General features: G+C 38.8%; 1 protein-coding gene and 1 long non-coding RNA gene across 2 annotated transcripts in view; one reads left to right on the plus strand and one right to left on the minus strand.

The window, feature by feature from the left end:
- LOC116152657 (uncharacterized) overlaps positions 1–11,421 on the plus strand; it is a 29,099-nt gene extending 17,678 nt beyond the window's left edge. Inside the window, exon 3 of the long non-coding RNA XR_004136226.2 lies at positions 11,242–11,421. This is a non-coding gene — a long non-coding RNA (uncharacterized LOC116152657). The remainder of the gene's footprint in view (positions 1–11,241) is intronic.
- Positions 11,422–14,832: 3,411 nt separating this feature from the next.
- The window catches only part of ALDH1A1 (aldehyde dehydrogenase 1 family member A1), a 48,744-nt gene continuing 44,838 nt past the window's right edge, over positions 14,833–18,738 (minus strand). Inside the window, exon 13 of the mRNA XM_010999961.3 lies at positions 14,833–15,446. Coding sequence (XP_010998263.1) covers positions 15,374–15,446 — 73 coding nt within the window. The 3' untranslated portion in view covers positions 14,833–15,373. The remainder of the gene's footprint in view (positions 15,447–18,738) is intronic.

The following is an 18,738-nucleotide window of genomic DNA, read 5'->3' on the forward strand; positions in this document are numbered from 1 at the left end:
TCTAGTTTCTTTCACTATATAATGAAGATTGTAATGTCACCAAAATGATGAGAAGTTGTACAGAATATACATCCACACGTACATCTACACCTACACACATACACAGCCATGCCCATAGCTCAGTAAATATAGCTGTCATTTACTATGATTGAGAAGGCAAAGCCAAAAGCAAAAAAAATGGGGAGGAGTTTAATATATCCTAATAGAATTGTCCTGATTAACGTGACTAATATGGGTAAATGATTTTTTTCTGAGTAGCAGCTTGCCTTCCTCTTCTGCTTATATTCAAGAAAGACAGTTTTCCAACATCTTGCATTTTCTTACTGAAGGATAGGGCCATATATAGTTTCTGCATTTCCATTACCCTTGGGCTTTTCACAGTGCCTTGTTTCAATTAATGTCTAGTTAGATAGTTATAGATTCTTCACTTTTTCCTAAATTACTTTGGAGGATTTATAGAATCTCGTTATTTTGATGTGTAGATGCTGGACGTTGGAGTGGCTGTTCATGGGTTTAGATGTTATGTTTGGCAGTGAGGTGGCAGAAGCACGCCGATGTCTCTGGGATGTATCACAGATTCCATACATCATAAGAAACCAGGTACCCACAAGAAGAAGAAATGAATGCCCGATGAACTCCAGACTAGAATTATCAAAAGCTTTCCTCTTCTAGACCTTTAGATAATAACTACATCGGTCTGTTATGGGGTGTACATTGCTATAATGATGGGAAGATTGAGAAATATTTTACAGGAAAAAAATAGCTAAGCTTATTTAATATTTAGGAAAATGTACTCCTCTGAGATAGCTTTGCAATATAATGCATTTTCCTGTGATGGTGGCAAGGATTAGAAAGCTAATACAATTTCTTAAATTTCTATAAGCCAGCTTATATGTGTAATGCATCACTTTTGGGTTGAGGCAGTTGAAAGCTAGCATTCCTCTTCCATCTACCTCTTCCCTTAAAGGGGTTACCTTGAAGGTCACGTGTTCCAGATGGCATAGCTAAAACATGCAGGAAGGCTGTGGCACTCACCTGAGACTTTATGTGAGAGTAATAGGAAGACTTCACTGTGCAAGCCTTTGAGATCTGGAGGTTTATTTCTTAATGCAGCACATTATGGCCTATCCTGACTAATTCAGGGGGATGAGGGAAATGCTTACAAGACTGATCCAAGTTTGAGTCCAGGGTCAGTAACAGCACTAAACCTGTTTTCTCACCCATAAAGTGGGGGTCAAAATAGTATGTACATCAGAATGTTGTGGTAAGAATCAATGAGGTAATTCATGCAAAACCAAAGCCTGGTACATAATAAGCACTTAATAAAATGTTTGATAACATCTGAGATTTGAAAATACAAAATAATACAAAAACTCAACCTGCCTTGTGCAGGGTTTCAGTCAATATTATGAAAGCCAGTACAGGCAAAATCACAAAAGAGAAGTTCTTAAGTTACAACACCTACAGATGGATTTCAGAAGGTGAATAAACCCCATGAAATTATTTGCAAAATTGTGTGCATAAATAAATGTATTTTTATCTAAATATAGTGAATCCCAACTGAGATTTTTATTGAAAGCCTCACTTGGAATAATAGATTATATGAACAGAGACTCAAGTTTAGATATAAAAGATAATGCAGTGAAAATACTGACAGGAAATGAAGACTGAGTTGATTACTGTGAAGCACAAGGATTCAAAAAACTTAATCATCTGGGAGTCTGCAAGAGACTTTGGCTCTGGCCATTTGCCTTACTTGAGACAGCTTCAGTCTTCATTCAGCCCTCCTTAGGCAAACCTCCACGCCCAGAGTGACTCCTGAGCTCTAAGGAGAATTTCCACCCGGCCCTGTGAGTAGTGAGGACTCAAGGCTCACACCACACACCCAGCTCTGCGGCTACTGTGAGAGCTACTGGCAGTTTTATGATAGGATGAAGGGCCTGAACCAACCAATAAGAAAACACTTGAAAATAAGCCTCTAATCATTTGTTTTATTTCATCTGAAACTTTGGAAATGAGGATACAAACAATGAGAATGCTAGCCCTGCAGTTAGGTCATTTAACTGAACCATCCAAAGGCAGTACCTTTTCAGGGAGGGCTGAATTATAATATCACAACTCTGTGTTTGTCTGTCTCCTGGTTTTGCTTTTCTTTGTGAGTTGACTTCATTACTGCACAGGCTCTTGCCATAGGGGATGTGATTTCGTATCTAGTTAAATAAAAGTCTCAGCTGAATCACTGAGGTTCAGTTATCTGTTGCACTACAAAGGAGGCACTAAACCATGTGTGGAATTTGCAGAGTTAACCGAAGATGGATTATACAGTGCTGAAAATATCTCACCATCAGCAAAAGGGTTGGCTTATGCAACATTAAGGAGAAATTAGGAGAAATATTTCTTTGGAGAAAACTGTTTGTGAGAAGATCTGAGTGGAGAGCTTTAAAATAATCACTCTGAGAGCTTGCTATGTGCCATCTGCAATCAGTTTCCCATGCTATCGAGTACTATCTGACTCTCTCCTGAGGAATCCAGGGGATGAGAGAAAAGTTGATGGGCTTCCCTAGAAGTGGAATGAAGGAAAACTGCTGCTATGTTCAGCTTGCACTCCCAACGTCTGACAGCAAGGGTGATGTAGGTATGTTTCCCTTGGACGACGTGCTAGTTTGCTGGGGCTGCCCTAACAAAATGCTACAGTCTGGGTGGCTTAAACAACAAGAATTTATTCCCTCACAGTTCTGGAGGCTGAAATCCACGATCAAGGCGCGGGCAGGTTTGGTTGCCCCTGAGGCCTCTCTCCTTGGCCTGCAGTTGGCTGCCTGCTTGCTGTGCCCTCACGAGGTCTTTCCTCTGTGCCCTAATCTCTCATTGTAAGCCCGGTGATATTGGCCCACCCCAATGGCCTCATTTTAACTTAATTGCCTCTTTAAAGCCCCTTTCTTCAAATACAGTCACATTCAGGGATACTGGGGGTTAGGGCTTTGACATATGAATGCAGGGGACAGGGGTGCAGGCACAGTTTAGCCTATCACAGAACGTGTGTGAGCTATACACAGGAGAGGGTGGTCAGGGTAGCTGTGTTCGATTCGTTCAGAAAGAAAGCTTGACTTGCTAACATTTTATGGCTCTGGTAAGAATAAGTTTCCAGGCATAGAGAAGAAATGTTCGTCTGGTTGAGGGCATGGGTGATAGGAGAACGCCAGCATTGGAGTTCTCTAAAGAAGCCATGAAAATGCCCACGAGAGACAGGCAGAAGCAGAGACCACAAAGCCAGAACACCATGGTACCAGCCTCGGAGACGCTTTCCTGCCGCCATGCTGTCCCCTGCTCTCCTGTCACACCGTCCTACCTCCATCTCGGATTTGACCCTAGAGAGTAAGAAATCTGCCTAGCAAGTTGGGGGTAAAGGAGATAAAGGTATAAGTTGGGAAGAGAGAAAAGTAAGAAGAAAGGACCATGTTCTCCCTCCTTCCCGATCTGTAAGTTTTCATCAGGCACAAGCTCCAGTCAGGGGAGGATAAGTAGCTATGACTTCGAGGAAAGGCAGGTCTTTGACTAACAAGAGGGCCTTGACATTCTAAATGCTGAATTACTTCTTGAAAATATAAAGAACTTTTCACTCTCTGAGAGTGAAAGAAATTCGTCAGTCTACTGACATTCTCATGCAGGATCAAAAGAACTTCTCCCACTAAATACATTTTCAGAGGACAGTGGGAGATTTAAAAAGAGCTGTGTGCCATTTAGTTCCCTTAACTCTCATGTATTCTATATGCTAGATGTCTTAGTAATCATTCTCTGTAGTTCCAGCAATTTTCTCAGATAGTGTTATGGTTGGCTTTGCTGGGACCAAGTGTATATAACTCAACACCAGTCCCCCAGCGCAGGAAGATAAGAACTCTGATTAACCAGACTGGGACTAATGCTAGTCTCTAAAGTTAGAGGAAATGCATGGGTTCCCACTTTCCCAAACCAAATGAAGTGAGAGTAGAGAAAAGCTGGCTCCTCTAACACATCCTAAGCTGGCAAAATGAAACAATGACCAATAATGTGTGGCCAGAAACTCACAGGTAAGTTCCAGCCTGAAGATGCAAATATGTTATGTTAGAAATGTGACGGGTAGAAGGGTACTGAGAAATGTCCCAGTCTACAAATCAGCATTCTTGGGTTTCAGTCAGGATGCTGCCACTGGCTAGCTGTGTGATAGCAGCCATCCCACTTAACCTCTCTGAGCCTTAATATCTTCATCTACATAATGATAGATATGAGCTAGATCCTTTCCCACTTGTAACCCTATCTATGGCAGGTGTAGAAGGACTTTGTCTGTTTCTAGAGGGAGGAGATTGATTTTGCAGTCATTTTATCCTGACGTCCTCCTCAAATCAATGGCAATCTGTTACAATCCAAAAAAGCCCTGGAAAGTTAACTGAAATGTGGGTGACTTACAGAATTTCTGTGCTTCCTTTTTACCTGCTGGGTATAATCATGTCATAGCTGCCTACATTTCTTTGCTTCTAAAACACCTTATAAACCAGGAGACGATCAGATGGGACTTTTATAAGCCCAGCAAAACCACTTTCTTTCTTTAAATTACACCATCTGTCTTATGGGAAAACCGTACCCAGTTTTCCCCCTCCAGAATGTAACTCAAAATGATTGGAGAAAAAAAAAGTGATAATGCAACAATGGAGAGAATATCCTGCGATCCTTTAATATCCCCTGCACAGTCATTTTCTGCCTATTCTTGCAGTTTGAGATCACAGGATTCTTGACAACCTAATAGCACATCATGCCAATAAAGTCGAGTCTGCCTTTTTGTTTGATGTTTTTTGGAACATGCAATTATCCCAAGGGCAGGTTGAAGCTAAACATTTTCATCTACGCTAGCCCAAGAAAGGCTATGAAAGACCTCTCAGTTTCAGTTACATGAACCAGCCTGGGATTGGCAAGATTCAGAGATTTTACCTTTCAGAATGCTTCATTCTGTAAATCCTGTTTGGGGGAGGTTCTTCAGCTCTTTAATAATGACCATTTTGCTTCCAATACTTTTTTGGATGAAAGGTCCAGAAATGTGTGTAGTGTCCCACCTCCATCATCATTCAGACTTTCTTTTGAAGCTTTTGTCTTTTTTTTTTTTTTTTTTTTTGATATGAAGGGATTTGCAGTCAGATTCACAGGCCCCCAAGAGAGAGCTGTCTGTGGGATGGAGAGATGGTGCTGTCCAGCCTGATCCTTCCATTCTTATGCTGTCCCCACCTACACTGCCCTAGACTCTGCTTAGTATTAGAAATGGTAAGAGAACAAAGAAGAATTAGGAGGTCAGCCTTTTGAGGGAAAACAAGCATCCCTTTGGGAGAGATGTTATGGGGTTGTCATTCCAGTGGCACTGAACGCTGTATCTCATCCCTGTATCTCTTCCTTATGCAAAACTAAACCAATGTAGCTCTCCTTTGACATTCATGGCCAAAATGAAGGAGGAATATCTTTGTTCTCTGTGCATAGGCACCACCTTCCTCCTTTCCACCCTTTCCCCGACAGTGAACTACTGTTCTTTGCTATAGCTGCTTCTCTGGCAGGCTCTGACTTTAAAAGTACAATGAGATAAAAGAATGGTTACTGATGTGAGGGGGCTGTGTAGGAGCCTGGAGTAATAAACTTAGGAGATTTTGGCATGATCTTTGTATCATCGCATCTTACCTGTCTGAACTTGAACAAGTCAGTAAATCTCTTAAAAGTTAAGATTTCTTATATATCCAGTGGGATAACAATTCCTTCTCAGCTCACCTCATGAGATATTATAAGAATCAAGTACAATGATGGGCATCAAAGTGCCATGTAAAGTGCAACAAAAATGTTAGCTGTCATGAATGATTGCACCGCTAATGATTTCATGGCTAGCTTTTATGAATCACGGACTATGGGTGAAGATCATGCTAAATTCGTTGCCCACACGGGTTAATTCTCACAGCCCTCTGAAGTTTTCACTGTTTTGTCCCCATGTCACTCATGAGATGAAGAAGGTGAAACCTAGAATGGTTATTCTCCCCAAAGTAGCACAATTATTCACATCAGAATTAGGAGTTGGCTCTTTGAAGCAAGTCCGCATGATGTTAAAGTCAGCTCTATGGTGCAAAATCTTACAATATTTCTTGTAAGGACTGGTGTGCCTGCCTGTGGTAAGGAGGCTGTATTTCTGATCTACCTCAATGACTCTTGTCCACCTGCAGCCGTGCAATGAGCAGTGGCTTTGGCTCTCTCCTGGCCTGCATCCTCTGATCACTGGTGCCCATACCCTTTCCATTTTCCCCAGATTTAGGACTGGGAAGAGCAAAAGTCCAGTTGGGCAAATCAAGCATACACGTTGTACATGTAAAACACATTTTTTTGAAGTGTAGCCCGAGCTTGCAAAAGACCAGTGTGTCAGAGGGCAAATTCATTCTGTAAGTTTTATTTGAACCCCTAGTAAGTGCCAAGCACCGTACTGGATGGAGAAATGTAAAATAAAAGCACAGCATCCAATCTCAGGCTGCCATTTTTCAGTCCAGTATGTGAAGTAAGCATGTAAACAGAGGGTTATAGTTGAGAACCATACATTCTAAATGAGAGATTTACTGACTGGTTAACTACGGGACAGTTAGGAGAGCCAACCAACTGGAAGAGTGGTGGAGAGATGCGTGTGGTAGGGAGACTTCTGGATTGAGGTGACCACCGACTTAAGTCCTAAAGAAACAATCACCAAAGTCCACATTATAGTAACATACAGTTCTTCTTATTCAGTGTCTGTGCTTCCCTGGGCTTTCATTCTTTATTTCTCCAAATCTTTCTTTGATTTTTCCCTTGGCCATAATTTAACTATTTAAAAAAAAAATCCTTAAATCTAAAGATTTCCTCTTCTACCTTTTCCCTTAAGATTTGATTTGCCTAAAAATGAGCACACCCTTTGTTGTTGAAGGAGATGAGCCCTAAGAAAATACCTTTATCTTTGAAAATCAGCTTTAAAGTCTTGAAATGTTACAGAAACACCCCACTAGGCCCGATAAGACCTTGAAAAACCAGGGCTGTGGAGACCATTGTTTTGAATGTCACCAGGTAGAGAAATATTTGGGTAAATTTTTGATTGGTAGAGCCAGTGAATGAGAGAGATGACAGCTCCCTTCATGTGCTAGTAGTATTCTGTAGTTTGCAATTGCCTGACTGGGCCTGATGCCCAATTATTAGGGTTTATTGGTTCAGAATGAGGGGAATTATGTAGTTAGGCTGCCTGGCTGTGAATCTTCATGCTACTCCTTACTAGCTGTGCAACTTTGTCAAGTTAGTTAAATTTTCTGAGCTTCAGTTTTCTCACCTACAAGATGAGGAAAGTAGTACTGGTCTCATATGGCTGTTACAAGGAAGAAATGAGATAACTCATTGAGTGCACTTTGAATAGTGCCTGGAGTGAACCAAGAGTTCTGGAAGGGGTGCTGCTGTTCTGTGGTGTCCCGTGGAGTTCCGTGGTGTTTTGTGGTGTTCCATGGTGTCCTGTGGTGTTCCATGTTGTCCTGTGGTGTCCCATGATATTCTGTGGGGTCCCATGGTGTTCCATGATGTCCTGTGGTGTTCCGTGGTGTCCTGTGGTGTCCCATGGAGTTCTGTGGTGTCCTGTGGAGTTCTTTGGAGTCCCGTGGTGTTCTGTGGTGTCCTGTGGAGTTCTTTGGAGTCCCGTGGTGTCCTGTGGTGTTCTGTGGTATCCCATGTAAGCTATACCTTCACTCTGCAGGGAGGGTCTGGAACTCTCCTGAGTGCTCTGGTTATCTTAACCTAATTCAGCAGCTGGTGGGAGAAAGAGCTAGGTTCAAGTGGGGACAAGCTAAGTTCTTCTGGGTTGGGGAACAGCTGGAATGGACTAGTCTATTGGGCAATGTAAGGACCAGTATGTCAAAGTGTCCTGATGGAGAAGCCACATGCTTCCTACCTCAGGCTTTCTGGAGAGGACTCATGAATGAAGATGGATGAAGACCCATGGGGTTGAAAGTCTCCTGACCTGGTGAGCCTGCCTAAGAACATGAGGACACACTCTCTGATGGGGGCCCTACTCTGTATTCTTCAAGGCTTTGTTTTGTTTCTAATGTGGATACTGGAAGAATTGTCCATTCTACCTCCCTAAATCTAAGTCAGAACCTCAGAAGAGATTCAGTTACATCTCGAGAAGCAGGAAAACAGAACATTCTATGTTCCTGCCAACAGACCCTCCTCCTGCTCACCCACCATCTCATTGTCATTCTGCACTCACACTTGGCTGGGACACAATAAGCCATTGCAACTCCATTCAGAAGTTATTACAGAAAAAAAAAATAAACCCTTCTCTAGAGACATCTGTCTTAAAACCTGCCAAGACAATTCCCATTACAAGTGATAAAATTTAATCATATGTTTTACATGATCATGACTCAATACACACAACTTGGATGAATATCCAGAGAATTATGCTGGCTGAAGGAAAAAGCCAATCCCCATAGGGTGCATACTGTATGTTTCTTGAAATGGCAAATTATAGAAATGGAGGACAGATTGTTAAGGATTAAGGGAGAGGTAAAGGTGGGAGGGATGTGAATGTGACAGTAAAACAGCAACATGAGGATCCACAAGATGATGGAAATGTTTTGTATCTCGGCTGTACTGACATCCATGTTCAGATGGTGATGTTGAATTGGAATTTTGAAAGATGTTGCCATTGGGGAAAACTGGCAAAAAAGGTACAGAGGATTTCTTTCTACTGTGTCTTACAACTACATGTGAATCTGTAAGTATTTAAAAATTAAAAGTTTAATTGAAAAAAACTTATCTCAGTAAATTTACCATTCATTTTAAGATTTCTTTTTGTCTGTTACATTTTTATGGCTTAACTTGGAATTCAAGATTTCCATACTCTTGCCCCAAACTTCCTGTCCAGCTTTGTCTCCCAACCAAGCAGGACCTTCACTGTTCACCACATATGCTTGGGGCTTTTCAACTTGTACTCCTGACTTTTAGGCCAGAACATCTTTCTTGCTTCATCTGCACTTGGTCAGGTCCTACTATGTGTCAGGCTGGGCCAGGTGCTGCCTGCTCCGCAAAAGCTTCTCCAGGGAGAAACCATGTTCCTCTCTCCAAACAACTGCAGATGTTTTACTGTCAGTCTTTATTTGTATACTCTATGTCTTATTTCCAGAATTCTGTGTGTATTTCTCATTTCATTTCCTTTATTAGATGTAAACATTGAGAGAGCAGGCTCTTTCATTTTTATATAAAGCAAATAACCTCTGTAAGTCACTAGAATTGTGTTTTCATAGAATAAGATCTCAGTACCCACTATTTCCTTTGCGGTTCATAGTATTTTGTACACAGTAGACTTCCCATAACTGTTAAATCAGTAAATGCAATGAATTTTGTTTTTGTAACTAAATCAAGGCACTTTGTTTTGCAAGTAAGTGGGTGAAACTAATTTGCATTATTTGAAGGCTTATGAAAAACTATCATTTAGAGCTTTTCCTTTTATAGACAAAAGGAATAAATCCAATAAAAATACAAGCAAACAAAATGTAACAATGGGTATTACATAACTTTATTTTTTAGACACAAGGAATAAAACATAATAAATAAAATAAAACAGTGGATGCTACATATTTAATCAGGTATCAGTTAAACCTCTACAGTGCCTCATGGGACCCAGGTAGCAGCACTGAACCAGGAGACAGAATACAGGGGGCATTAGCCAGACTCTGCCAATGGTAATTTAGCAACCTTTCAAGTGGCTCAATTTCTCCGTGCCTCTGTGAAATGAAGTTATTGGGCTAGAAGAACACCGAGTTCTTTTCTAGCTCTGACATTCTGTGGTTACATGAATTTAGGATGACTGCACATTGAACACAAATGCTAAGCCATGTGCTTTTAAGTCCACTAATCCTTCCCATTGAATTCATATGGGCTGAGTCTCTGAATCAATCACCAGGTAACCAATGTCATCGTGGGCTCTGGTGCTGCATTTGAAACCAGTCTCTTCTGTTGGTCATTTGCTTAGTCCCGCTGTCCCTGACTATTAGCTTAAAGATTAATCATGATGACTGGCAACTCAGGGGTGAAAGGCAGTTGAGTCATTTAATTAGAACTAACCCCATTTTGGGATTAAATATATTCAAATTTCTAGCCTCAGCCCTAAGACAAGTTTTTTGTTCACATGCTCCATCCTGCTCTGGCTTTGATGGTAAATTTTAACCTTTATCTGAAAGAAATGATTATTGTCATTTTTTTTTAATGGTGGAAGGGATAGGCAAATCACAACTATGGAGTCCTGAGATTAGCGAGGTCACTGAAAGACTGAGGAAAAGAGCATATAAAAAATACAAAGTCAAGGTCAAGAGAAAGGTACTTTCTTGGCTGTCTAAAGACACTTTATTATTTTTGTTGATATTGTTATTAATCCAAAACATTCATCTGTAGATCATAAATATGTTGGACACTTTTTGCATCCTAGGAACAACAAACATTTCATTTAATAGGATAATGCGATTAGATAAGTACCATGATTAATTACTCCTTACAGATAAAGAACTTGGAATTTAGAAAGGTTGGGAATCTTTTCCCAAATCTCAGGGCCAGTGAGTACAGAACAGAGATCTGAAACCAGATTACCGGGCTCCAAGGACTCATGTGATTGTGTAGAACATTATGTTGCTTTCCAAGTATCAATAGCCACCATTATCTGTTGAAAAGATTGCTAAATGAGAAAGGTTTAATAATTGACCTAAGATACTACCAGTAGTGAGCAGTGGAACCAGAATTTAGAATCTCTTTGACTCCAAAGGTCAAGATCTTTATACTACAATTGCAATTTGAAAGGAAAGTCATTTAAGATGTTGCTTTGTGGCTAGGGATTTGTAACTAGTTAAAATTCAAGTACCTCCCCAGATGTCACCAGAATGTAGGCAACTTGTTAATAAGGAAAAAAATATTCAAATAAGTAAGCTAGGAAGTAAAATGAAAAAAGGCAATATTGTAGTAATGCAGACAAAGGGAAATCACTAATATCTGCAAGGGAACTCATGGCTTTTCTTCAAAATTGTCCAAGGGAGAAGGTATATTATTTGGCTTATAAATATTCTTGTCAGTTTATCATGGAGGATGGTAATTAAAAATCAAATCTTGAGGTATCTATTCTTTCAAACTATTCAACCTCCTTTTCTCTGATTCTTGTTAACTCAGTAACTTTGAGTTTTGTGTGTCCTCTAGGATTCTCTCCAGGCCAACAACACAACCTGACTGAATATTAGGTGTGCTTACGAGGTATGGTGTCATTACTGAGGAATAGTAAGACAGAAGGAGGCTATGGTAAGTATGCAATACATGGTCTTGAATTCAGTTTTGGATTATTAGGGGGAAATGCCATAAAGGACATTAGAAAAAACTGTATATAGGTTGTGTACTAGATACTAGTATTTTGTCAATTTTCAGTTTCCTAAATGAAATAATTATACTGTGGCTTTGTGGAAAAAAAAATGTATTGTTTTTAGTAAAAGATACTAAAGTATTTTGGAATAAAGGGACAATGATGTTCATGTGTTATTTTTAGAAGTTTGTCTTAAGAAAAAATGAATCTATTTAGAGAATGAATGAAAATGACAATGTGGGAAAATATTTAAAACTAGTGAGTAAAAGATACATGAAAAATTTTTGTGTTGCTGTAACAGCTCCTCCAAAAGTTTGAAATATTTTAGACAACAAGTTAAAAAGATTAGTTGTCAGCCTAATTTGCTTTTTCAAATTTAGTATATTTTTTTAGGCCTGATGAATCTTTGAACAAGTGACCTGACAAAAAGTGAAGAAACCCTAAAATCCTGAAACTCTAGTGAAATCGCTTCAGGCTAATGCCATGTTGGCTTCATGAACATTTCTGTAAAGCTCAGAGGTGTCCATTAAAAAGAAATGAAACACAACAACCATACTTCAAAAAAAAAAACTTAACTAAACTAAACTAAATGCCTGTGAAAGTAGTCAGCATATGACACCAAAGTAAATGTGCAAAACACACTGCAATACCTTTGGCATAGAAATCCCATTAGGCAAGAAAGTTGACTTTCTCAGGATTTTGGAATTATCCTAAATGTTTATAGATGATAGTGGATGTGACTATTTTCCTCTGGGATAAAACCACCACTCAGAATCTAAAGACTAGTTTAGAGGCCTAGTCTAGAGCAACCACAAGCCCCCACTGGGAATTTTGTGGCCTTGCCTTCAGAGACAGATGCCATCCCCTCTGCCCTACAGAATGGCAAAGTGGTAACTGAGCTGTTTCTCCCTCATCTGTGTGTTGTCTCAGGACGATACCTTCCAGGCTACCACAGGTCCAGCATGTTACGGGAGGGAGCTTCCATGCCCTCCTGGCAGTCACTGATTTTTGGTGTCCAGGGAATTTAACTATCATCTCCAATTCCCTTTCCTTCTCTCAGTATGAAAAAGGACAGACTCAAATCCATCTCCAGAGAGCATTAAAAAAAAAAAAGAAAGAAAGAAAGAAAAAGAAAACCCAAGGTAAATCAGCAAATGAAATTCTAATTGGAAATTTATGCTTCGTGTGAAATTGTAACCTGGTTATTTGATATAATCTGCAAAAGCCACCAGATAATAAGAGTTTAGTTGATGGAACGTGTACACTTCTAAAAGTCCGAATAAAATTACATACTCAAAAAATTATATGCATTTCCCAGGGAAAGGTGTCTTTTGGGCCCATTACTCCCTCCCAAATTATGTGAAGAAATGACTAAAATTCCATGAGCTAACTCTATTTTCAGTTGGCCGCAAGAATTTAAGAAAAATATTTCCCGCCATTTCTTGTTGGCTATTTCAAAATAAATCCAGAAACATGTGGCCTAAAAATTGGGGAGAAAAAGACACCAGACATTTGAGAATCCATGTCTGATCCCTGATCTTGCCTCTGCCTGAACTGTTACCTCCAACTTCTATGACTTACTTTGGAATTCCTGGAGATGAAAATACTTCTGCCAGGTGGATATTGAGGACAATGAGATTGTATTTATGACTGCAGAATTGAATTCTTAATGATAAAATTCCTTATTGTATTTCCTGTAGCACATGGGCTAACAAGATACCCTAATTTAACTTCTCAAGGTTTTAAGAATTATTGCCAGTATGGCTTTATAAATCAGAGGGGAAGGAACACAATGTCTAGAGGGTCAAGATGAGCCAATATTAAACAGATATTTTTTGTTTAATCCTGTAATGTTTTATTTATACAAGGAAGATTTGATTTTCAAATATTTAAACTTGCTTCTGGCTTTTGTCTTGTTCTATGTTCATCCCTCTTTGTTCTACATTTTAAAATGTTCTGGTGGGATGCCATTAAATATTAACTTGTCAGCCTACTAATTTATTTATGCATGGTTTTAAACACATCTTTTTATAATATAGACACTGTCTGGCTTTTAGAAAACACAACCCTCCTCTGTATTTGGATTTTTTCTCTTCTCAATGTCCTAACATTTTTCAGTTCTCCATAAGACTTTGATTCCTCCAATTTTCAAAATGGGCATTATGTCCCAAATTTGTATAACATAGTCCAGATTGCAAATCCTATAGGCCCATACAAATCTGAGAAACTCTTGCAATTGGATATGAAGTTATTTCAGGTCTAAGAAGCTAATAAATTTCGTTCGTTCATACATTGTTGCACTTGACTATGGTAGCTATCATAATGTCCTAATAACAGTGTCCCTGAAGAATCTGTTAATGTAAAACGATAACCATTTATATGAAACCTGAATCTGAAAAAAATGTTATCCTAAAGAATACTAGGCTTAAATTTTAATCTGCTGAACTAAAAGTTTTAGAATATGTATAGTAATACACAAAAAATATTACACTTGGGCTTAAGTCACTTCCCACATGGGAACAGAACAAGCAGAACTCTTAAAGGGCCTAAATACATAAATATGGTCCAGTTAGTTCTACAGACGACGTTTTCCCAGCTGCTTCTCTTTGACCCCCAGGTCTCTGCTCAGAACACCCAGCACTACCTTATTGCATGTAATAGCATCTTCCAATGTGGATTTCTTAATATTAATTGGTACTAAATGAGGGTGAGGGGAAGGCAAGACCTCTGGTTAAATAAACTTGGGAGAAAAACCTATTAATTCAATAAGACTAAACAGGTTGTAGGACTTTCCAGAACTTAGAATATACCAATGTGCAAGCTGCAACTCCAAGAGGGGAAAATATTATATAGAACTTTTCCAAAATATTTTGCCAGTGGAACATGTCCTGAGGGACTGTGTTGTAGAACTTCTTTCCTATTTACTGCAAATCTGATCATCATTAGGGTTCATATCTAGTCAAGTTTCCTTCATGAGGCCATTCTTAAGTCTGTCAGTTACAGGTCATCACTACCCTTTGGCACATTACTGTACTCCTATGGCTCTCTGAACTCTCATTTCCATTATATGCCCCATCCTTTTTTGGGATGGTGTCTTTGTTCCTCAACATATTAGGGCACTTTGAATAATGGACCCTCCACTATCCACTTATTTTCTACAACCCCTAACATAGTGTCCAGAACTCAGTAACGTAGTGTAGGAACTCAGTAAATGCTTGCTGTGGAACTGAAGTCATCTGTCTCAAATGTTTTTTATTGAGTTCAAGAATTCCTCCAGAAAATAAAATGTGTCTCTTTACCCATTTGAGAATGAGTGGATTATACTTTTATTTTTAAATATATCTTTAGGTTCAATTTAATACTGTTTTTGAGTGACAGGCAGAGTAAATCACCATAACCAAAAGTCTACTTAAAAAATTCACACTTAACAAGAATCATGCAGGGTTGTTTTTATTAAGCTTTGTGTTTAGATTATACCTAAGTATTTCAGGCATTACTTTTTTTGACAAGCAGATGTGACATTCTAGGAAACATTTCAACAAACTCCAAGAACTTCACAACTATGGTAACAGAGCACATCCCCTCTGCAGTTAACAGGTGCTGTAAGTACTCAAGGGGTCATCAAGGTCGTCAAGAAGCTAAATGACAACTGGTCCTCTTCTATAAAATGATTATCCTAGACAAGTAGCTACAAAGAAAAGCACACGACTGTCACAGAGCTAGAGAAATCTACACCCAAATCCATCCTTTTCATGACAGATAGGACTTGGGGGTCACATATCAGAAGGCAAATGATTCTTTTATAATAAGCTACATGTCAAATTTTCTATGTGTAGTATTAATGCTAATATGATTTGCTTATGTTTTTAAAAAAAATCAAGGAAGGAACAATTTGGCATTTAAAACCCACTGTGATACATTAGCTACTGTAGGAGACGCTTAGCCATTGAGGAGTCATCTCTGCACGCTTGTCGTTTATGAGTTCTTCTGAGAAATTTTGATTGTGACCGTCTTGATTTCTGTGTATTCGTGAAGACCGTATTCTCCACTAGAGAGAGGGGGGAAAAGGCACAGAATTCAGCACAGCAGTACAATGTACTGTGGTCAGTGGGTTGGTACAAATTTGTTCCTGCTTATCTGGCTAGGGACAATAGAAAATATTTTCTGTGTACAGAAGGATTTCAAAACAGTAGCTAGCCAACCATAAGATACATAAATCCCTTTGTGGGAAAAATTTTTAAACAATTTCTTACATTTTAAATGATCATGATCATTTTTTACTTTTTTTCTTTACTTGACTATAAAAAGGCTCACAACACACACACAAAAATCAGCCCAACAAGAATTTTATCATTTTTAGTTTAGGTTCAAATAAATAAGATAGATATAACACCAGAGGAAAAGTAATAATACGTCATTACTCAAGTAGCATAGAAAACTAAAATTCAAGTGTAGCTTAGTTTAGTGTATTTACCACATGTGATTGACCCAGAAGGGATGAGGGTGAGAAAATGACCAAGCTTCTATTTTCATCCTAACATGCCCTAATATATGGCTTGAAACAAAATATTTTCTAGGTGTAGTTTCAATAGTATCTTTTGATTCTTGATTCTTGGCAAAAACAAATCCAAAGCCAACTTCCCCCGCTTCCCCAAACAAAACAAAACAAAAAAAAACCCTGACCTTATTGTTAGAATTTTTTGTAGAGGGGAGGGAGATTAGTTTTTTGTTTGTTTGTTTGGTTTGGTTTTAAGATGAGGAGAGGGTTCATTGGTCTAAATTTGGGGCTTTTTGTAGTTGTTGGATTTTCCTATTCATGCGTCTCTTGTCATTTGCTTATATAACTCTTAAGTCCAACACAAATGATGAGTCAATCAATTAGAACCCTTGTATCTTGTTATTTGTTACCAGGCCTCCTATCAGTTTTGGAAACTGACTGTGATTTACCCTTTGTTAAGAGATAAAAAGATTGGGCTAAATTATTCTCTGTATTGTTTTGATGAAAGGATTAAATTACACGTACATAAAAGTACTCTTAAAATCATAACACCCATGCACATGTGGGCTTACAGAGGAAAAAGATCTTGATCCTTTTCTACCCCTTCCGTTTGGTGATGTTGACAGGTATGTAGAAGACATCTTTTTCTCCTGGGTCACCTAATCCTCTTACACTGATTATTTTCTTGGCCATTAAGCTTCTGAAAGTACCTTCTAAAAGCTTCAGTGAGTATGTTCTTCAGAGTAATTAAAGATTTAGCCTCAGTTGTCTGAAACCCATTAAAGGATAAAATTATAGTAAGTTAGATAAATTAACCTACAATTTTTGCCAATAGGCTTTCCATTGTATTTTGGGTTACATGGACACCTGAAACTCAGGGGAGTACAAAGTGTGGTAACTGTCATACTCAGGCTGGAATAAGTCTTGCTTCTTAGTGTTCCAATGTGTGTCTATGATATAACACAAAACATCTGTTTACATTTCTCTTTAAATCCTGGCCCATGAGTTCGTTATTGGTTCTGTGCTTCTAAAATCTTCATTGTGCCAGTCACCCAGGGCCTGATTCAAATGCTGATTCTGTTTCAGCAGATCTGGGGCAAGGCCTGAGACTGCATTTCCAAAAAACTTTTAGGCGATAGCCATGCTTCTCATCCATGGTCCGCACTGAATAATAAGATACTAGTAACACTTTATGTCTGTTTTTCACTCTCTATTCAGAAATGAGCCTGGCACTAATTAAGTAGGCACAGAGGAAATGTTTTCTGAACTGACTTGGCAAATATAATCAAGCAAAAATTGCTCATATTAGCCCACTAATTTATAACACCTTTTCTCCCCATCTCTGAAAGGAATAGGAGGAAAGAAATACCTTGTGAGGTGTTGAGAGCCAGTTGAGTTTGAAGTGGCATATTAACAAAGTCTCAAGTGACCTGTGTTAATCTGAGTAAAAATTAGTGCAACCACACAGAGGGAGCGATTTCTGCCATTTAACTTCCTCCAGTGCCAGCACCATGGTCTGAGACGCCAGTTCTTTGGGCACTCAGGACCACCCCCACATTTCAGTCTGCATACCACTGTTTTTAGCTCTTTGAGGACTCTGTTCCCAACTGATCAATTCTACCTTTCTGTTTTGGAGATAAACTGTAATTGAACTCTTGGGAGTCGTTTGAGGTTATGACTTCAGTAATTCTCTTTAAACGTCTTGCAGCAAATAACTTGTTTATTAAATTTGCCAAATTTGGTTTCAGGTAGACATTAACACCAGCATCCTCAGCTGGAATTTTTGGAGTAAAAAATTACAGTACAGCTTTTCCCTCTGTATTTTAAAGGAGGAAATTATCTATATCCATATTCCAGATTTTTAGGAAATTATTGGTGGCTTATTCCTGTTTTCCATCACTTTCTTGCTTGATTTCTTTATGTCTTGAACTTGAAGTTTTACCAAACTGTTTTTAACAAAATTGATATATTTTATCTACTTTAGTTATTTCATCTCTTCTAATTATTTTATCTTCAACATTCCTAGGGAAATGTGTTAAAAGCTGGGCCAGCAATAAAAAACTAACTGTCCTTCAGAATAATCTAACTTTTGTTACAGCTTTTTGTTCAAAGTAATTAGCTCTGCCAAGGGACTCTTCAATAATGGATATTATAAAGAAAATGAACTGGGGTTGGGTGAAGCCATTTGTTGAGTCCCCACTTTCTGACAGCTACAATGCTATGGAATGAACATATAGTATGTATTTTAACTCTCATAACCACCTTAGGAGGAACATTAACGTCTCCATTTTAAATAGGAGGAAATAGAGGCTCAAAAGTTAGGCAACTTGAACTGCGCTGAATGGCTAGCAAGTGGTGGAGTCAGAATTCGAATTCAGGTTTCTTATTCCCCAATTATATATATATATTTTTACTATGCCATGCACTTTTGATGAAATTAGTATTTTGCCACTTTGCCTTCCCAACAACATTCTAAAGCTATCCATGGCTTTTTACTGTTCCACTAATACAATATAAGCCAATTTTCTTGAATTCAAGGCTTCTTAATTTGTATCCTATTTAACTCTGAAAGCATACTAGTACCCCCGGAAATCCCTGCCAGTCAACCAAATTCACTAACTCCTCAACATGCCACATGAACATTCATTCCTTCACGTATGCCCTCTTCTCTACTTCCTAACCTCCTACACTTGTTTCATGTCCCAGATTAAGTCCAGTCATTTCTGTGAGGTCTTCTCTTTTTGACCACTGCCATTAAGTTTTTATCCACTGAATTCCCACTGAGGTTAGAATCATAGAATCTAAAGCATCAAAAGGAGCTCACAGACCTTGTATTTTCTTC

Source organism: Camelus dromedarius, chromosome 10 (assembly GCF_036321535.1).
Source record: "Camelus dromedarius isolate mCamDro1 chromosome 10, mCamDro1.pat, whole genome shotgun sequence".
Taxonomy (NCBI): domain Eukaryota; kingdom Metazoa; phylum Chordata; class Mammalia; order Artiodactyla; family Camelidae; genus Camelus; species Camelus dromedarius.